The sequence below is a fragment of the Rhincodon typus genome, chromosome 17 (assembly GCF_021869965.1).
Source record: "Rhincodon typus isolate 14 chromosome 17, sRhiTyp1.1, whole genome shotgun sequence".
NCBI classification, from domain to species: domain Eukaryota; kingdom Metazoa; phylum Chordata; class Chondrichthyes; order Orectolobiformes; family Rhincodontidae; genus Rhincodon; species Rhincodon typus.
In genome coordinates, this window is record NC_063348.1 from 26,678,133 (window position 1) to 26,700,555 (window position 22,423).

At 37.4% G+C, this 22,423-nt stretch overlaps 1 protein-coding gene across 1 annotated transcript in view; it reads right to left on the reverse strand.

Moving 5' to 3' along the window:
• Positions 1 to 800: 800 nt before the first annotated feature.
• The window catches only part of LOC109921277 (zinc finger protein 143-like), a 36,874-nt gene continuing 15,251 nt past the window's right edge, over positions 801 to 22,423 (reverse strand). The window contains exons 4-9 of the mRNA XM_048607331.1: positions 21,932 to 22,111; positions 20,705 to 20,929; positions 16,104 to 16,261; positions 8,645 to 8,806; positions 6,632 to 6,814; positions 801 to 2,205 (exon numbers count right to left, since the gene is read on the reverse strand). Coding sequence (XP_048463288.1) covers positions 2,116 to 2,205; positions 6,632 to 6,814; positions 8,645 to 8,806; positions 16,104 to 16,261; positions 20,705 to 20,929; positions 21,932 to 22,111 — 998 coding nt within the window. The 3' untranslated portion in view covers positions 801 to 2,115. The remainder of the gene's footprint in view (positions 2,206 to 6,631; positions 6,815 to 8,644; positions 8,807 to 16,103; positions 16,262 to 20,704; positions 20,930 to 21,931; positions 22,112 to 22,423) is intronic.

The window sequence follows — 22,423 nt, forward strand, 5'->3', positions numbered from 1 at the left end:
GCCTAGACCCTTCTTCAGAACCTTCAGACCTTTTTTCTGAAGAAGAGTCTAGGCCCGAAACGTCAGCCTTCCTGCTCCTCTGATACTGCTTGGCCTGCTGTGTTCATCCAGCTCTACACCTTGCCTGAATCAACTTCCATTTTTGTATATGGTCACTGACTAACCAGAACTGTTATTTGCTATTTATTACCCAGTAAGGATTGGCAAATTGGCAGACAGATTCAAGGATCCAAATAGCCTATTGCGAACTTTGTCCTAATAAGGACAGGTTTGCAATCTAATCCAGAGACTTATATTCATTACAACTTTTCAATTTGACTTAAGAAAATAACTAAATCATTTGGGATATAGAGAACACCTCACCATATCAATCAGAAATATGTTCAAGTATTCAAAATTACTCAGCATTGCATTAATTGCTGCACAGGCAGAATACATTAACTGTTTGGAACATGGAGTATAGAGAAAGATAAGTCATTAATGCAATTTTGGTTCTGTTTGGTAAAATATTTTGACCAAAAGACAGGACTTCTTCCTTCATCTCTTTGAATACAGCCATGAAATTCTCATCTTCCAACAAAACCAATCAAGTGATTTGGATGGGCCCAATTTACAACATTTAGTTCATCAAATGACTCTCCAACAACGCAGAGCTCTCTTAGTATTGTGCTGGAATATCTACCTAAAACATGTGTTCAGGTTCTGCTTCCTGAATGCTACCAAGTAAGCCAGGCTTAGTTAGAACGAATAATTGATATTTTTAAACATTAGAAACTCAAATAAAAAGCCTCACAAGAGAATTAATTTCAAAATATTTTCTTTTAATATACTTAAAAAAAAATTTCCCTGGCAAAACCTGCTGACAAGAAGTTACACTACTTTAAATAAAAAAGTAAACATTTCAAATTTTTCCCTAATTTATTTTTTAAAAATATAGTATAGTAGCAATAACTTTCTTGAAGTCTCCTTAACAAAGTGGCTTTTCTGCTTTAATAAATCAACCTTTCTATTGATAGATGTTATTGCCAAAATCTAAGCATATCTGTTTAAAACCCTACGTACAGGATGCACCTTTATTACCAATTCATCAAATCATTCAAGCAACCAATTGTATTTTTTTCCTTTGTTTTTATCAGATAAAATGCCTTCAGAATAATACCTGACACAAAAACGTTATTTTGAATAAAGCAACATAAACTTAGATTGTATATCTTTAATATTGCACAACCAAAGCTCCTCTTTTTGTACTTTTACATGATCATATGTAAAAAGTAAAATGTAGGTTACATCTGTGGCATTAGTATGTATTTACAGGTAACTGGTCACAAGCAAAGATCAAACACCTTTTAGTAGTATGAAATAAATTTCCACAAAGGTGTAAAACTGTAGTCCCAAATATGTTCAAATCTTTAATGTTTCCACTAGAATATAATATTCTATTACTTCGATTTCCTGGGTGTGAAAATACAGGCAGAATTAAGTTTTTAAATGCACGCTCAGGTATTCCACATTTTTGGGTCTACAGTTTAAAGTACCTTAATATCAAGAACCTGATTTGTCTAGTCCAAACTGTACACAGTTAACAGACACTCTAAAGCTGCAATATATCATGAAAAAGTTTGTGTAAACTTTAACAAAGATCATTTAACAGGAAAAGTATGTGTCCAGTAAAGTTGATAAACTAATAAGGAATAAAGAATCCATATCTTTAAACTGGAAATCAGTAGTACAGTAAATATTATTCTGATTCATACTTCCAACTTGAATACTGGTTTGCAAAGATACTATTTTCTTTCAAATAAGTGTGCTGTATCTAATGCACCTGAGCAGTGACAAAATAAGTTAGAGCAGTATACAAGCAAAGATTGGAGGTAAATTAATATTCAACTTAGACTAGTTCGCAGTGCAAAAATTCTGCTTCATTAGCTTATCTTCAATTAGTACTCTAAATGAATGCTTGAAAATTCATGATGTTCACAACAATATATTGCAGCTTTAAAAATGTTTAAAAGCTACACAGGGCCTGTAAGCAATACAGTCTGTGTATTATATACAGTACAATTATTGTTAGAAATAGGCAGAACTGCAGCCCTTACATTATTTTTAATTATTTCTTTATTGATGTTCATCAATCCCTGGCGTTTCACCATGTTGTATTCTAGATGCTAATCTGATCGCTTCTTCCAATGATTGCTGCTCGCCAAGCTATAAGAAAAACATAATTAAGTATGATAATTTTTATAATGTAATATTTCTTTTTGATAAAACTTCATTTGTCAATTCAAAACAATGTGCCACTGATCATTAGACGTTATGTGTGTCAAAGCATACTTAGAAAAGCTCAACTTGTATGGATAGTAAAGTTAATTACATGGAAACAGCAAATAGGAACAGGATAGGCCATTTGGCCCTTTGAACCTGCTCTACCAATCAATATGATCATGACTGATCATCCAACTCAGTGCCCTGTTCCCACTTTCTCCCCATACCCTCTGATCCGAAGAAATATATCTAACACTTTCTTGAAAATATTCAACATTTTGGCCTCAACTGCTTTCTGTGGCAGAGAATTACAAATGCTCACCATTCTCTTGTGAAAAAAAATTTCCTCAGCTCAGTCTTAAATGGCCCACCCTATATGCTTAAACTGTGACCTTTGGTTTTGGACTCCCTGGTCATCAGGAACATCCTTCCTGCATTTAACCTGTCTAGACCTGTTAGAATTTAATAGGATTCTACAGATATCCCCTCATTCTTCTAAACTCCAGTGAATACAGTCCTAACCGATCCAGTCTGTCTTCATATGTCAGTCCCACTATCCTAGGAATCAATCTGGTAAATTTTCGTTGCACTTCCATAGCCAGAAGACCCTTCCTCAGATAAGGAGACCAAAACTGCACACAGTACTCCAGGAGTGGTCTCACCAAGGCTCTGTAAAAATTCAGCAAGACATCATTGCTCCTGTATTCGAATCGTCTCGCCATGAAGGCCAAAACAAGATTTGCCTTCTTCACCACATGCTGCATGCTCACTTTCAGCGACTTCAGCCTTGCAGGATCGAGTATGCGAAGCAGCATCGGCTGGTGCGACAGCTAAGGATGTGTTGTCATGTTAAGGGACGTTGGTCTCACTGCACCTCCCCCTTTACCAATTTATTGTCATTCAGTTAATTATCCACCCTCCTTATTTTGCTACCGAAGTAGATAACCTCACATTTATCTATATTATACTTTATCTGCCATGCATTTGCCCACTCACTCACTCAACTTCTCCAAATCACATTGTAGCTACTCTGCATCATCCTCATATTTGATCCTCCAGCCAGTTTTGTATCATTGTAAACCTGGTGATATTATATTTATACCCCTCATCTAAACCATTAACATATATTGTGAATAGCTGGGGTCCAAACACTGATCCACGTGGTACCATTACTGCCTTCCACTTGGAAAAAGACAGAAAATTTGCTTTGTTTCCTATCTGTCAACCAGTTCTCTATCCAGGTCAGTACACAAACCCCAGTCCCATGCTTTAATTTTACATGCTACTCTCTTACATGGGACCTTCTTGAACGCCTTTTGCAAGTTCAGTAGGAACAACAACCTGCATTTATACAGTGGTTTAAATATAAGAAAATGTCTGCGCATTTTAGAGGCTTCATAAAAAGAGAAGATAATAATCAAGGCAAGTGGAAAGGTACAAGGGTTGAAATTAAGGGTTGAAATAATCCATTGCAACTTCAAACATCTCCATGAATCCTGTACATTGGTCTTACACAGGGTGCTCAATGTGGAAGATCATCAGTTACCATCTTACTAATTTCAACAACTATTTAGCTAATTGGAAGTTTTACTCAGGAGATGGAACAGAGATTGCTGGTCTAATACATCCTACAGCATGGTTAGATCATTATTTGCTTACAGTCATCTCTCTACAGAGAGATCAGTTCAAGAAGAATTCAAATTACTTTTGTGATATGATCCATCCCCGCAAAGCCTCTCACCTTAGCTCTTTAATTACCTACCCTCCTCTAGCCAGAACACAAGTCCAAGGTAAACAAAAAGAATACAGTACAGTAGCTGTCAAAGGAACCACCATGACTTCATACCTGCATGAAGCACATATACTCTACTACAAAATATCAGAGAGAATTGGGCCAACACCATTCTCTGAGATTACAAACAATGTTGTTTTATCACAGCAAAGTGGAACACTTTAGAAAACACAAAACCAGTTGAAATAAATATGCCGTACTATTTGGAGACAATGCAATGAGATTGAAAGACAGTTTTACACTGATGATTGCCTTTACTGGTCAGTGCACAGAGTATAGGAGTTGGGAGGTCACGTGCGGCTGTACAGGACATTGGTTCAGCCACTCTTGGAGCATTGCGTGCAATTCTGCTCTCCCTGATACAGGAAGAATGTTGTGAAATTAGAAATGACTCAGAAAAGATTTACAAGGATGTTGCCAGGATTGGACGGTTTGACCTATTGGGAGAGGTTGAATGGGCTGGGGCTATTTTCCCTGGAGTGTCGGAGGCTGAAAGGTGACCTTATAGAGGTTTATAAAATCATGAGGGGCATGGATTGGGTAAATAGCCAAGGTCTTTTTGCCGGGGTGGGGACATCCAAAACCAGAGGGCGTAGATTTAAGGTGACGGGGAAAGATATAAAAGGGACCTACGGGGCAACTTTTTCACGCAGAGGGTGGTACGTACATGGAATGAGCTACCAGAGGAAGTGGTGGAGGCTGGTATAATTACATTTAAAAGGCATCTGGATGGGTGTATGAATAGGAAGGGTTTAGAGGGATATGGGCCAAATGCTGGCAAATGGGACTAGATTTATACAAGATACTTGGTCAGTGTGGACAAGTTGAACTGAAGGATCTGTTTCCGTGTTGTATATCTTTATGACTCTAAGACTCTAACTTGTCTAGTCGCAGAGCACAAATCTCATCTAAAACTTAGCAGCCACCTGTTGGTAATTGTCTAGTCCAAGGGACAGATAATATACAGAAACTAATTATCTACTGTCACAACAGCTTCTCCCAGGACCAAATAAAAGGTAGCTTCCCAACTGAACAGAGTTTGAACGTAGCTCCTTTCTATACTTAGCTGCAATCAGTTTCCACTGATTGTCAATGTAAAAATACTAATGGTGAATTCCAATTTTATCCTTGTTCTGCATTATTATGGCATCAAGAGTGGTGAAAACAACAGCTGCAAGTGCAAATTTATGAATTGTTACTCTAGAAACAGAGCTAAACTGACAGGTTTCCCTTCCATTTCACGTTGATCGTTTGTAATAAAATATTTTAAGTACAATTTTGAAAAGATTTGGCTCTGTTAACTTTTTAACGAACACTAGACAAGATGGAGATCAATAGCAATTTCTCTCTGTAAGTTCTTGCACAATTTACATGATTTATGCCTCCTTGGGAGGAATTAGAGATCTGAATAAATGCTAGCATGTCAGTAATACCCATATCCTCAGAATGAATTATAAAAAAGTGTGCAGTGAGATTAAAAACATAAATGCAAAAATTTAAAAATACAGATGAAATAGAAATTCTGAATCTAATGTATTGCATTATGAGGAGCCAGTGATATTTTAGTATGATATTGATGATAAGGGAAGCGAACTCATGGGATTGAATGCAGGCTGCATTGTACATTAATCACAGCTGGAGATTAATAGAATTAAGGGTATTGCTCTCTCTTTCTCCTTTTCTCCCAATACTGTGGAACAATATGTCAACATGATTCAAGCTCCTTTAAAAGATATGGGGGAAAAAAGTAGGAGAGGAAAATTTACTGTTTTAAATAGCTAGAGAAATAACCAAGTTAGGAAATTTCGATGGAACCTATTCCACTCTGGCAGAAGAACTTTGTTGGAAACCCAGTTCAGTATGTCAGCGGAGTTACTGCCAAACTAGCAGTTGTGAGTGGCAAAAGTACTTCGAAAATTCACCTTCTACTCTGACTTAGTTTGAACACTTCACTTCCCTAAATACAGTTTGAGATTTCAATTGTAATAAGGATCAGTACATCACTAAAGCAGATAATTTGGTTTGTGAATTTGCTGATTTTGCATTAAATAAGTAATCAAACTAATAACGCATTAATGATCACTGATGCCCTCAGAGAACCAAATTTTGATTTTTGCTCCCCAATTCCCACTCATAATTATAAATCTTTAATCACTGATAATAGAGTGGAATTAAACCTCTTGTCAGTATCATCAGGTTACAGTAATTCTTTTATTCGGAAGGAATAACCAATAAATAAAAAGCATATCAAACTTTATTCGTGTATAATATGCAATAAATGTACTAATTTTACCCTTTCCCCAGGTCACAATGCTGGCAAGCCTTCAATGTGAAAGAAGCAACAAGGTTTAAAAGATACAAGAACAAAGTTAAAGGAGGGTGAGAAGAGAAAAAACTATGACAAACACCGATTTCAAACTCAATTAATCATTAAGAATGCTTAGCACACAAGGATCTTCAGTACAATAAAAAACTGCCAGGCCTCCTTATTCTTTGGACAAGATTATTCAATCTCACTCTGAAAAAAATCAGCAAAATATTTACTTTTAATATTAAGATAGTACGTTGAAAACCCACCTGCACTGCAATTTGAGTGCCATTTGCTGTAGCCAGTAACGTGACAGGTCGTGCTCCTCCAGTCACTAAATGATGCTCATGATTCTGTTGGGTGACCATTTTTTCTACTTCAACGGATGCAGCCTGTAGTGCAGCTATAGTAGCTTCACCCCTCATCTCACAATCTGGTGTCACTATAGCCACCTTTAGTAAAAAACAGATGCTTTTAATCAATTTTAAAAAAAGCTTTTAATTTGCTAAGCACATAATCTCTTCATTTCATAAATTTAGTTATTATTGATTATTTTCAATATTAGATTATTTTGAAAAATGCTGTCAATTAGTCAATTGTAGATGATGGTATTTCAACAGAAATTTAATTTATGTGTAATTGGCCTGCCAAAGACAGTTGTTGGTCATTGGTGCCTTGTTATCCAGGCATCTGATCTAGTGGTTGGAAAACATTTTGCTTTTGATAGCTATTATTGTTACAATTAAAAATAAACATATGTCATTGACTTAAGTATTGTGAGTTAATAAATCTGTTTCACAATACAGCAAACAAGGACAGTCTGTGCTTAAAGTTATTTTGAAAAGAAACAAAAGCAGGTAGGCTACTGGTATGTGATTTTGAAATTTGAAAATTTCTCACTGTTTTATACTGCTTTCACCCACTCAAATTTTCATTTAAGTCTTCACGGCTACGAAACAAACAAAGGCTTAATAATTTGTAAAATTAGGAGGTTCTTTTATGGTTTCATAGACTTGCTTGTGAACTAGTCTCTGACAGCCTTTTTAGATGTAAGGAATATATGAAACAAGAACAACTTAGGAAGGCTTGAAAAAGAACAGGAATGAAAAAGAAAAGGAACGATAAAGAAAAGGAATGAAAAATCAAATTAATTTATTCATAGACTTCAAGTTCAAGTGTTCAAGTTCGATCTACAAGGGAGTTAAAGGTTCTTGGATAAACTGGAATTAAGGACATGATCAGATCAGTCATGATCTTACTGAATGGTGTAGCAGGCTCAAGGGGCCAAATGGCCTACTCCTGCTCCTATTTTAGGAGAGACTAATGGCAGAGCTAGGCTTGACTGATAAAGAAGATTAAATCTGAGACTGGACCAAATTGGCAAGAGGAGGATGAAGTTCTGAACTGGGAAATGCTAGCCTACCTAGACCAAAGGCTCAACCAAGAATCACAGTGACATGCAACCTAGACACTTAAGAAAAATAAGGAAGAAAACAAAAATACTTGAATTTATATAGCACCTTTCACAATCTCAGCATGTCTCAAAACATTTTAAAATCAATGATACAGATTCATGGACATGAAATGAATGTAACCTGAAGTCAGCAAATCACAGAATGATGGTGGTGTCTTGATTACCCAAAGAGTGATGAGCCTGTGGAATTAATTACTATAGGAAGTAGTTGATGCCAAAACATTGAATGTATTCAAGAGGTGACTAGATGTAGTGCTTAGGGCGAATGGGATCAAAGGTTATGGGGAGAAAGCAGGATTAGGCTATTGAGGTGGACGATCAGCCATAATTGTGATGAATAGCGGAGCAGGCTTGAGGAGCCAAGTGGCCTCCTCCTGTTCCGATCTTTTATGTTTCTATGTTTCCACTGAACTTGCCACTGCTCAAGTCTATATTCCATATTTATACATCTGTTCAAGATGCAGTCTCAATTGAATTTCTTTTTAAAGTTTTTTTTGTTCACAATAAATAATACAACTAGTAGAAGGGAAAATCGGATTAAACCTTTTGCAGACTGCTCAAGCTGCATTGTGAAAAAGTTCAAAACGTGCGCATCTGTTGCTATATGCAATTATGGTAGCTTTATTTTGTTCTGCGAAAGTGAAAAATAGTTCAGAAGTTTGGAAAAAAATTGAAAATCTGCATCAATGCATAGAATTAGAAAAGGTCTAGCTAGTTTGTGCACAAGTCTGGCCATTGACTGAGCAATAGCTAGAACAACATATTATTCTAATCTCAAAATAGTAAAAATACAACAGAACTCCATTACCTGTTGGCCATCTGAATCATCTGTTGTTACCATTGTAACTGAGTGCGTATCTTGTGTTGAAATAACTGCATCATGTGTTGGGACTGTGATGGTAGTGCCGTCCTGTGTTACCATTGTTATAGTATTGCCAATTCCTTGCAGATCTGTCTGAGATATGTTGACCTGAAACAAACAAATAAAGCAGTTTTCAAATCTTAACATGCAGACCCAGATTTGTTTTTTTTAAACCAGCCGATCTCTTGGGTTACTGAATATGTGAAGTGAAGACTGTGTAGTCTTCAGTGGGTAGAAAGCAGAGAATAATTTAACTGGGTATAAACATGTAATTTAGGCAATTTCAATCTGATATTTTGTCCATACTTATATGTAATAGTTATGCTGTACATATTAGGTAATACTTGAATTGCACATTACTTACAGTTAAATAGTAATACCTACAAAAATTTAGAGAACAAAAAAATAACATTGCAAACTCATAAAAGAGCCTAATGTTGTCACTTTTGTTCTTGAAAAGTGCACTAATACTTAAAATACTCTGAAAGGGCAAGGTATTTCAAAAGCTAGAACAACAGATGAAGTTAGCTGTTTCATGTTGCTACTATACAATAGCAACAAGTAGTGTTTGCCACTAACAGAATGCTGCTCTCAAACCAAAAATACATCCTGTCTACCACACAAATAAGTCATATGGCACATGAATTTCAGTGTCAGCATGATAACATGTACATAGGCCAAACATCCCAAATTCTCAGATTGTATCAAACAGTAAACCCCTTCGACTGTTCACTGCAGGTACTGATCGTCCCAGTCAGTCTGTGCTTGCAAAACACAGTATCCAACATTAGATATGTTTCGACAATTGGACAACATTTGTTACAAAATCCTGACTGTGCAAAGAATTACAGTGACAAGTCAGGATTGTCAATCAGTCTCACAGTGTGGTACACTTGTGCATACTATAAGCTACATATATTAATACAGGGAGCCCTGTACTTTACAAACAGCAAGAACATGTAAACACACTGCAACACAGGTGAGGGCCATTTCCAGAGTAATGCTTCGATCATTCAATCCCTGGATCATTAAATCCCTGCAGGTTTAAAATTTAAACAAAACTTGGCAGTTAACTGTCAGTCAATGGCAACACCTTTGCCAGTCAGAGACCACTTGCCAAATGATCAGCAGTCTCCCCTCATACAGTACAAATATTATTTTCCATTTATATTGCTTTTTTGTGAATTGTGCTAACGAATACCAAATGAAAAAAGAGCTGTGACAAAATAACATTGATTTGAAGATGTAGTGTCCAAAATCCAGGGTTACCAATGTGGGATGAATCAGTTGAATCTGCTCATGAATGCTTTGCTAAATATAGTAACTAAAGTGTGCAAATGTAGTAATCTACATAAACAGAAAGAAATCAAACTGAATGGGCCTTAGCTAAGGTGATGAATAGTAGAATAGAAAAGTAATGATGTTACTTCCTGCAAGTACAGGAATGACCTGAATTTCCATTTCTTATGGCAACAAGCATCAAGCTGTTCATCGCCATTGAGGCCAACAATGATACTATAATTGGTGGCACCCTCTCAATTTCCAAGGATTTGTGCACTGATCTAATCTAATTCCTTGCTGTGTAACTGTGCAAAATTAATTGGATAAAAAGCAACAGTTGCCATTTGCTTTCTGAACACAGTTTAAAGTTGAGAGTAAAGTTAACACCATAGAAATGTTTAAAATACAGAATTACTTTGAAAATTATGGACTACACACACTATAGTCTTAAAATGAACCAATAACTCAAATGTTAATCCCTTCTGCTCCCACACTGATAAAAATAAACAAAATACAACCGTTAACATAATTCCTGGACAATGCATTTGGACCAACTACAAAAAGCATGAGAAATAGGTCTTAATTCGTAGTAAATTAATACTGGTTTTTATGTGTTTCAGTTGCACCACATTTCTGGAACCAGGAAAGCTCTCCTTCTCAGACCCGGTGAAACTGCAAACTAGTTTGGAAAACATTCTGCAGCAATTCACAGACTTGTCTAAAATTCTCAAATGTTTTTGTAGAGACAGGGTAAACAGACCCTGACATGAATTCTGCTCTGGCTAAAAAGAACAGAACTAAAATGCCCAAAGTGTAAACTGAAGTCGTAAAATGTTTAACAAATTTCAAGCTTCCATGTGTAATGTTTGAATTTTGGAGTTCCTAACTGTCATTTTGTTAGTGAAACAGACTCATTCCAAAACAATTATGTACGATAATATTGAATTTATATATAGTATTATGCTAGTTCTAGAACGGGGATCAGTTCAGCTCGGAGTCTGGTGGGATGGAGGGGTGAGAGAATAGAATCAGAGTGGATTTGGCAAACACATTAGAAGATTCTTCAAGACGCTTGAGGACAGGTCATCCCTTCATAGAAACATGATGCAAAACAATTTAAGGGAACACAAAGTAACTGAGAAAGAAGTGTCCCCTCCATCACCTGTATGCTGAATTAAATGTTATAGAGCAGAGCCTTGCAACATTTTCAAGCAGATAAATGAGTTGGATATAAAAATTTAATAACATAAAGTACATTGATACCATTGTATTTAAATTGAGCGTTAACAACAAAATGCAGGAAACTAACTGTCTACTACAAAGAGGTGTTATGGACTAAAGCTGAGGTCCAAGAAACAGAAGTGATAGAAATGACTCCCAAAAATAGTCACAAATAAAGCGATAGAGATAAAGAAACAAAGTGAGGGGGACATCCAAAAATTCAATATATTCATCTATAAAGGATTCTGGTTCATAGAAAATATTGAAAAAGGAATGGGAGCTACAGAAAATATATATTGGTGAACTTGTTCAAATCTTGCAAGTATCTTGATAACTAAGTAGTAGGTATCATAGCATAATGTAATCTGCCATTTATAATGCTAGCCCTTGCAGTATTCAGTCCAACAGCATCCACTACATTTACCCATAAAATAACTCCTGAACCTATGCAGATGTAAACCACAGGTTCCACGTTCACTTTTAAGGAATTTATTACATCAGTGATTTCAGGTTTTCACAGCTTCCAATTACTTGGGTGTTGCTTTTAGACAGAATTCAGAGAGCAGCCTCCATCTTCTCCTCCTTCTCACAAAGTCTCCTTGTTCTTTTCCCTTCTTGCAGCCTCTTCCTCTTTACTCCTTGCAGCTGCCTGTTTCATTACCCAACCTTGCAGCCTCTGTAACCAGCCAACAGAAATCCACATGGTGAAAGGGACATCATGCTTGACAAATGTCTTTGAGGCTGTAACATGCAGGGTGGATCATGGACTTACAATAGATGTTGTGTATTTGGATTTCCAATAGACATTTGATAAGGTGCCAAATTAAAGGATACTGGAGATGATATCATTAATGGATAAAAGTTTGGCTAACAAAAATTGGAGTTCTGAGGTAAATGGGCAATTTTCAGGTTGGCAAATGCAATAATGTAGGAATGGGAGCTGGATCTCAACTATTTACAATCTATATTAATAACATGTATGATTTGCCAAAAAGGTTTGCCAACAATTCAAAAATAAGTAAGCAAGTTTTCAAGAGGGTACAATGAGACTGTAAAGGGACATAGATAGGTGAAGTGACTGGGTAAGAATATTGCAGATGAAGTATAATCTTGGAAAATGTGTGGTTGGTACTTTGGCAGGAACAACAGAAAAGCTATTATTTAAATAAAAACACATTGCAAGATGCTGCCATAATGAGAGATCTGGGTATTCAGACACAGAAAGTAATTAAGAAGGCAAACTGAATGTTGGCTTTTATTGCAGAGGAGATTTGTTCCAAGTATACAGGCATCAGTGAGACCAACAGTACTGTGTACAGTTTTACCCTACTCATTTAGAAAGTTGGAAAGAAGGTGGTGTAATGATAATGCCATTGGACTAGTAATGCAGAATTGCAAGGCTAATGTTCTGGGAATACGGTGCTGTGAAGATGTGTTATCTAAAATATTAATTTATAATATTATTGGCTGGATATATATATTTTTATAGAAGGTTTTGGAAAGAAAATTTTCAAAGCAAATAACACTTGTTATAGCAGCAAAGATGTCATATTTAGAAAGTTTATAAGGTGCTTGAAGTCATGAGTGTGTGACATGTTCAGGAAAGGTCACATGAATCAGTTTGTCATTGTAAAGCATCTTGTATCTGAGTATAGACAGTGAGAAAAAAATTGCCACAAAGGCAACAGCCTATGTCCACTCTCTCCTTCTGTGTAATCCCTCTCATCAAAGTTTGAGATTTGAAAATGCCCTCAAAGGCCTCATCACCACATGGGATGGTTCTTAAAAATCTCAATCTATACCACGACAACCAAAAAAAGAATCAAACAGCCACAACCAATCCAAGAAGAAACGTCAGTGCCAACCACTTTTGTGGAAAGTGACTTTGTGTAATCTGCAAATAATTCTTTTGCCTGAATATAACTACTACTTGGCCAAAGTACTTTAGGATAACATTCCACATAGTTTAATATTTTTCCTACACTTGCAGATAGATGTGTGCCTATGGGGAAGTGTATGTATTTGCATGTATGGAGATGTGTGTAGATCTGGCAGTATCTGTGGACAGAAAGCGGAGTTAACATTTTGGGTCCAGTGACCCTTCTTCAGAATGTTCTTCCTCTGTGGCTGGAAGGGAGCGGGCGTGTGAGTGGAGGGGAGTGGGCACAAGGGTGGAGGGGAGCGGGCGTGAGGGTGGAGGGGAACGGGCGCGAGGGTGGAGGGGTGCATGTGGGGTGAAGTCTGCGGTTGCAGGGATGGAGAGGTGTATGGAGGAGGTCTGCGTGCGTGGGGAGGGAAGGGCGCATGGGGTGGAGGAAGAGCTTACAGGGAGGGAAGGGTATGCAGGAGGGAAGGGTATGCAGGGGTGAAGGGCATGCCGGTGGGGAACAGTGTGCGGGGGAGGGGGAGCGCAAGTGTGCTGGGGGTTGTGCGAGCATGTAGGGTGAGGCACAGGGGAGGTGTGTGTTAGGTGCGAGGTGCAGGTGAAGGTGCATGTGGAGGGGGAGGGCGTGTGGGGGCAAGAATGTTTTTACTTTTTAAACCATTGTTGGATTTATTTGCAAATTTAAATCCTTTTTTGTCAATAATCTGTCCTCAACTAAATGCTTTAAGGTAGGTCTTTATTTATCCATTTAAGGAACCTGGCTGCCTTGATATGGAGCTACATGCAGTCTAATATGTATAAAACACACACATATAAAATTGGCAACATCACCTTCCTTTTCAAATTCAAGTTTTGTTGTGTACAGTCGAAGTGTGCGGCAAGTAAAGGGATCCAGTAGAGGTTTATAACAATGATCCCAGGAATGAAGGCTTGTCATATGAAGCAGCAGTTGAGGACTCTGGGTATATACTCAATGGAGTTTAGAAGGTTGAGGAGGGGGATCTCATTGAAAATTACAAAATACTGAGAGGCCTGGATAGAGTAGTCAAAGAGAAGATGTCTTCATTAGTAGGTGAGACAAGGACCCAAGGGCATAGCCTGAGTGAAAGGGATCAAGGATTATGGGGAGAAGGCAGAAGCATGGGGTTGAGAAACTATAAGCCATGATCGAATGACGAAGTAGATTCAATGAGCTAAACAGCCTAATTCTGCTCCTATATCTTATGGTCTTTTGGCCTACATGTGACTCCAGATCCACACAATGCGGTTGATGTTTAACAGCCCCCTTAAATAGCTTAGTGAGCACCTCAGTCATTCTAAACTGCAGCATCATGGATGCATCCGCACCAGATGGACTATAACGGTGTCTTGTTTTCACAAGCTTCCCACAGGCAATTAGAGATATGCAACAAATGCTAGCTTCCCAGCAATGCTCAGATGCCATGAAAAAGCAAAATTTTTCTTAAAAAAAGCAACACAATTTTAAAATGAGGAATCTCTCATTTAAAATGAAGATGAGGAAATTTTTCTCTCAAAAGATCTTCATCTTTGGAATTCTCTTCCACTGAGATCATGGAGGCTAAATCATTAAGTATTGTCAAGGTTGAGTTAGACAGATTTTTCATTGACAAGGAAGTCAAAGGTTGTAGGGAGCACCACATGAAAATGGAATTAAGGCCAAAATCGAGCAGCCATGAGCTTATTGAATGCCAGAGCAAGCAGCAAGGGCCAACTGGTTTACTCCTGCTCCTAGTTTTTAAACAATCTGAAAATAAAGTAGCATAGGTTGTTTGTCAATCTAAAATATACATTTTCTCCATTCTTTCTGGTCCAGTGTACTTTGGCCAAGTGAAAAAATGGTGAAATTCTTTGTCAATGGTCTGTATGTAAACTTACATGAAAGATACTGGAGAGATTTTCTCAGATATTCTTGTCTTTCCTGGCAGTTTATATTGAAATTATTTTAATAAAACCCTTTTTTAAATTTTACTTTGTGATGAAATGTATACAATTTATACATAATTTTGGAATTAGGATTTCAAAATAGATTCAGGCACAGTTTGTTAATTCTGTGGAGATTGGACAGTCCTCTGGAACAGTGAGTTAGATCCAACATTTTGTCAGAACGCAGGTGACTCTGGATTCCTGTGGCTTTAATGGAAAGACATTCATATGTTTGGGTTTATGGACAGGCAGCCTAAACATGTAAGCTTTGTTTTCAGTTCGGATATACGTAGGATGGCTGAGACTTTTCTCAATTCAGTTCAGAAGACATCAGTTTGAGCTTAGAAGCAAGTTTTGATTTTCTCTTCAAAGAAATCTGGTTAGAAATCTGCAGTTTATTAGAAGTGAGAAAGTTAAAGCTTTCAGATTTGTAAACAAAATTAACATCAGTAAATTTAGAAAGGACTTGTCAAACTGTCTCCTTAATCCAGAGGGGAGAAAAATTGTAAGGAATGGAACTGTAAAGAGTTGAATAGGGTATATCACTTCTCTAGACATGAGTCTTTGTAGGGGCTAACGTTGGGAAATAGTCTGAAACTTTGCTTTGCTTAATTTTAGATTCTAACTGTTGTGTACATATTTAGATAATTTTTAAAAATACCTCCTTGTGTACAATAAACTTCTGCTGTTAAGGAAAACTTGCACCCTCTTGTAAATGCATCTCAACAGACACAAAGGAGAAGAGTAAAGTCGCAATAATTCCAGAGGACGATAGGGTTGCCCCTTATTAGATAGAGAGGCTCTCTTATTAGATGGAGATATTTGGTGGTATTTTAACCTGAGGGTCACCATGCCTCAGGCAAAGGGAGGGGTTGAAAAGGAAGGACCTTCGGGGTAACCTCAGCTGGTGTGGGAAATGAGCGCATGCTGCTGGTTTCACTCTGCATCAAACCAGCTGTCCCGCCAACTGAGCTAACCAACCCCTCAAGAGAAGAATAAGCAAAAGTAAACAAGATAAACTTGGACTCTACATGGCTGCTCAAGACAGGAATTTGAATTTCGTCTTTTTCTTACCTGTTGCTGCGTACCATCTTGCGCAATAAGGGCCATATGCTGACCTACATTTGCTTGAGCAACTGTAGTAACTTGTCCAGATAACCCATGGTCTTCTTCAACTCCGGTTACATAGGTAATTGGTTGTCCTTTAAGGATTTCATCTCCAGAGGTAACTTCTAAAGCAAAATAGGACACAGCAATACATTTCAAATTGGGGAATGTCTCATTGAACGTTAAAAAAAAAGAGTTAAGTCTAAAACTAGTAATTTCATATTTATGAGAGAAAAATTACAGGGAAACAATGTTGGGGAATGGAAATGAAGGATCGCTGTTTCAAATAGCTGGCACAAACTCAATTGACTGAATGGCCTTTTGTGCTACACTAAGCTGTTATTTTATCATGCCAAAAAATGCAGAATATTGTTATTTCAGTCTCTGGTGCAGGAACATTAAACAGTTTTGCATGTTATTTAATTGAGAGTTCACAAAATAATCTACCAATTCAGCAGGAAATTCTGTTTTTAAAAAGAAAAGATAGGCATTAATATTGCATCAGATTCTTACAAATCCATATTGTATTCAAAAACTTCTTATTCTAACTTTTTGGCAAACATAAAAGGTCAGCAATGTTTCTTGCCTTCTGCTGCAGCACCTGACATTAATGAGGTATTATCATATAAAACAGCTGTTGTTTGTAGCTGTTTGTTTGACCCTCATGTTCAAAGAGAAGAAAAAGGAAATGCAAATTCACATTTTGTCATGCTGAGCAGTCTAAAACTCCAAGTGCCAAAACACAACAGAAACACTTTTACTTTGGATGATTCATTAATCTCAGATGTAAATCATTCCTTGATTATATGCATGAGATTTGTTGTAAATCACTGCTAAATTTATTCAAGGTCATTATCAAGATGTAGCTAAATAGTTTAAGTAGAAAGGAAATTTGGTCCCAGGTTTTATATGGTCTAGATGCTAGTTGAAATTTATGACTTCATCAACAACACCAAAGATTTTCATTTGGTGGCATGGGTTGGTTATGGGGTGGTTGAAGAAAGAGGAGCAGAAATCACCTTTTTGAGTAATTGGAAATAACAAGAGAAGGGAAAATATTGTCATTTGTATAGTACAATATACATTTGTAATTTCTCAGATCTACAAAATACAGCTACAGAACTGTTTTTTATTAGATAAAATACATATCATTACAATCCTGGACCAAAGTGCCACATTAATGTTATGATCTGGCTTGAGACCAGTATCGTTTTGTCAAAAGCAAATAAAGTGTGAGATCCAGGGGACTTACTAAGAGAATAGAGCCACAAACAAACAACAATAAATGCTACTGTACAACTTTATAATAATAATACAAATCTACAATACAACTTAGTCCTAACGTTCAAGAATTAGCACGTGGTAAACGTGCGTAACACACTGAATGAACACTTTATATGGGCATCAAAGAGCAAATTAAGTCAAAACCAATTTGACAGATTTTGTTTTATTCATTCACGGGATGTGGGCATCGCTGGCTAGGCCAGCATTTATTGCTGATCCCTAATTGCCCAGAGGGCAGTTAAGAGTCAACCACATTGGTGTGGGTCTGGAGTCACGTGTAGGCCAGACCAGGTAAAGATGGCAGTTTCCTTCCCTAAAGGACATTAGTGAATCAGATGGCTTTTTCCAACAATTGATAATGGCTTCACAGTCATCATTAGACTCTTAATTCTGGATTTTTTTTTGAATTCAAATTCCAACATCTGCTGTGGTAGGATTCAAACCTGGACCCCCAGAAGCTTACCTAGATCTCTGGATTAACAGTCTAGTGATAATACTTCCAGGACATTGACTCTATACTACAGTAGGAGGGAGAGCGCTTTACACTATGGAAAGTGGCCATTCAGCCCAATATGTCTAGGCCAGCCATCTATTTTACAGCATATAGCCCATAACCTGTTATGTTATGGCACTTCAAGTGAATTAAATATTTTTTAAATGTTTCTGTATCCTTCATAATTTTGTACACCTTAGTCAGGTGTTCTCACAATCACCCCAACTCACCCGCCCGCAGCATTCACTGCTGTGAGGAAAGCAACCCCAGCCTATTAGTTTCTCTTCTTAGCTGAAATCACACTTCAGTACAACTGAGGCACACAAGCAGTGTTTGCTTGATGTAGCTCAGAAAAACTGAAACCCAGGAAAACCCAGGACAATTTTAGTCTGGTAATGCTAGCTGTTGGTGGAGTTATGTTTATGAATGATGACTGGAATGCAGTTTTGGACCCCCAGAGGATAATTTGCCAGAATGGGAGCAGTCAGTGAAGGGGCACAGGTGCACAGGTTCTTGAGGAGCTTACTGGGATTTTCTGATTCACCGTGTCATCACCATTTGGAAGACATTGCTGGATACCCCAGAGAAGGCTAGAGGCCAGGTGGGGTCATGGTGAGAAGCCCTGACTGAGACGTACAAAATTATGAAGGACACAGGGTGCAGAGGAAGAAATGCTACCCTTACGAGAGGGATCAATACTCTGGTTAATCAGATTTAAGGTAAGGCGCAGGGGTTTAGAGGGGATTTAAGGAAGCATTTGGGTGGTGAGTATGCCTGAAAGGGTGGTAGGGGCAGGAAACATCACAACATTTAAGTACTTAAATGAAGAATTACAGTGCCATAGCATACAAAGTTTTAGGCTAAATGCTGTAAAATAGGATTAAAGTGCTTGATAGCTGGCATAGATACAATGGGCTGAATGGCTACTTTCTATACCGTAAAACTCTACGACTCTATTAAGGCTCGTAGTCTCTTCTGATACAGAATCTGCAATCTTCCAACTCTCTCAACTCCCCATGACCATTTGAGTCCTGACTGACTCCAACTGCCAACTAATTTTGAGAACTTGTTTTCTGATAGACCAGAAACATCCAATTGCTCTTGACTCCTTCCTGAGTTCCCTACATAGAATATGTAGTTTAGCTATCTTCCTACCAGTACAGCTAGGTGCAACAGTCCTACCACGGAGTCTACATGTCTGTTTCTCCTCTCCCACTCACTGCCTGTAACCTCTTCAGTATTCCTGAACTGTTCTGAGTGACCTATTGAAAACCTTGCAGTAAGTTCGTCACCAATTGCTAGGCAAAATTCAATTTTGCCACACAATAACCTTCAAAACCATCTGCTCCATAAATGCTATCGGTCATAGATTGCTGGTTTGCTCAGCACAACAAGCAGATACAAACAGAGGATTTCATCATCATATTGACTTCATAATTACCTTTCATTTACATCTAACATCCCAAAACTAAATCTCCATTTGCTAACCACAAACCTATAGTTGCAGGTTTGAGACTCAAAAGGTGCCAAATGCACAGCTACATAATTAGAAAAAAAAAGGGCATTCTTGTAGTTGAGTATTCTTAGTCTTACAATAGAAAAATTAGGTTTGCAGAGAAATCCCTTGTGTTTCAATAGAATTAGAAAACTACAAGAAGCTGATGAATAGATCATATGTTACATATAACAATTTTGATTTTTGTCATGCATAACTTGATAAACTGTAAGCTTCAAATTACAGCTCTAAACAATACCTCACCTGGGATTTGACTGTCAAAGTGCAGTCATTGTATAGTCCTAAGCCATATAAATCAGGAACTCCCAGATTTGATCTGAATTGGAATGGCAGCAGAGCACAAAACAGACATTGACATCTCTGAGCTGATGAAAATCAGGGGAACAAAGAAAATTAGCCAGGATCCTGATTATAAGCTACAGAGGCCTTTCGGAAACTGCACCCAAATGCACCTCCACTGTGCCCACGGTCAATGGCTCAATACTCATAATTGAGGCTAACACAAGAGGAATTACCACGAAGACAATCCAGCACCTGTGAACTTATACTTAGAACAAAACTGCACCTGCAGATCAGGTACATTTGGTACTCATGCCTTCATCTGCCAAATAAAATTTGAACAGATCAACCAAGAATGCTTGGCATCGTTTTGCTGGAGCTTTGGAGGCAGAGGTGCGATCCTAATAGAATTATATAAAACTATGAGGTGCATGGGTGAATAGTCAAAATCTTTTTCCTAGAGTGGAAATGTCAAATACAAGGGAGCGTAGGTTTAAGGTGAGAGGGGGAAAGTTTAAAAGAGATATGTGAGGAAAGTCTTTTTTTACACAGAGGGTGGTAGGTGCCTAGAACACATGCCAGGGAGGTGGTAGAAGCGGATATCATAGCAACACTTAAAATACATTTAGACAGACACTTGAACAGGCAAGGAGTAGAGAGATATGGACCAAGTGCTGGCAGATGGGATTAGTTTGGAATGGCATCATGGTCGGCATAGACATAGTGGGCCTGTTCCTGTGCTGGACTGTTCTATGTTTAACAGATAGTCAGGACCATGATCTCCGACTTTATGGAGCACACTTACAGTGTTAATTTGAAAAAAAACTTCAAGTTTGTTTCAATATTTCTATTTACAATAATGAATTTCACTTCACACAAACTTTTTCAGACTTATGCCAAAAATAATCTTTTTATGATTCTTCAAGATTATTGAATATTACTAGCTGGTCTAAGACGCATGGACAAAAACATGAAAACAAATAAAGTTGTACTTACCATCCTGTGGTTCAAAGAAAGTTTCTTCTTCTTCAGTTGGTTCACTGTCACCATGTGCAGTTCGTTTATGCATTGCCAGCGTAGATGTCTGTTTATATGTTTTGCCGCAGTGGTTACAGTTGTAAGGTTTGGAATGAGTGTGAACTACATGGTGCTTATATAAACTGGAGTACTCGGTGAAGCGCTTATCACAACCAGGTACAGTACATACATAAGGTTTCTCCCCTGAAAATTATAAATAAATAATGTCATAATTACATAATAAAGATAAATTCAACACTAAAAGTGCAAAATCCTATAAAATGCTTAGACAATGTGCAAAAAAAACCTAAAATTCTTTTGTTCCATCTAATAGCTTGAAAGAAGCTACAGCTCAAATTCAGCAGAATTAGCATTCCATGCTAAGAAATCTTATTTTTCTTTGAAAAACAGTTTACTGATGCATTACACAACTGTAGTGTTGTCAGTTTTTCTGTCCTAAATCCAACATGCAGACTAGAGGTCAAATCCAAGCTATAAACTCCTTTTATCCAGCCACGAACCTTTTGCTGAGTGCTTCAAAATTTTTGCTCGATTAAACAGGACTCTCTCACCGACTATAAACATGCAGAAACTGCACAGGGTAATTATTCATGTAAACAGGACACCTTTTCTGAGTCAGTTATAATGATCACCACCTTTCCAGGATTTAGTTTGTTACTCAAAAATGTACAATTCTGACTTTCAGGCTTTGAACAGAAAGTTGAGACTCAGCTCTTATTCCATTATACTACAGATTTAAACTCTGGCAAATTAATGCATGCACATTGTAGTTATCCATATTATGACTACTAATTGAAAATATACCTGTGCTTTGTATATTCCAATCAAATAATAAATCTCTTCTAAACATTATAAAGGTAAAGGATCTGAGTGAAAGTGAGGATTGAAACTTATCCCAGGTTATGATCCTTATAGTAAATGACTCATTGACTTGAATTGGCTGAAGCCTGAGAATTTGCCATTCCCCTTCTCACCATGTCATCCAGGAAGACAAAAGTGAATCAAAAAGATGGCAAAACACTGTTATACTTTTTACCATAAGAAAGCATTCAAGACGAATTACGTCATTGACCAAAATAATGTATTGGCTTAAATAGATATTTAAATAGGTAGTTGCTCTGTTAGGTAACATACTAATAAGCAGGCTTTAGGAAATATTGAGCAGCACTTTATTCTGATTGATACCTGTGTGTATCCTCATATGGTTCTTGTAATTAGTGGCACTAGCAAAGGCTCTTCCACAGCCAGCTTCTGGACAGAAATATGGCCTTTCACCTGTATGAGTTCGAATATGCACTTTACGAATATTTGACGTGGTGAACGATCTGCCACAGCCTTCAAATGGGCATTTAAATGGTCTTTCACCTGTTTGTCAGATACAATGCAATTTGACCTTAACAAAAACAGGGCATAATACATGTAGTAAATCATGTGCAATATTTAGTCAACATATTACTGTAATATCATATTTAACTTATTTATAGTTATGCATATGTTTGCTTGAAAGTGATTATAGCACAATAGTTCTGCCAGAGATTTGATACTAAAAATTTTTGATTTGCTTATATTTCATTTAATCTCAAGCAGTAAAATAAGGACACAAAAAAGGGATTCAGAGATAGTGGGAACTGCCGATGCTGGAGAATCTGAGATAACAAGGTGTAGAGTTGGATGAAC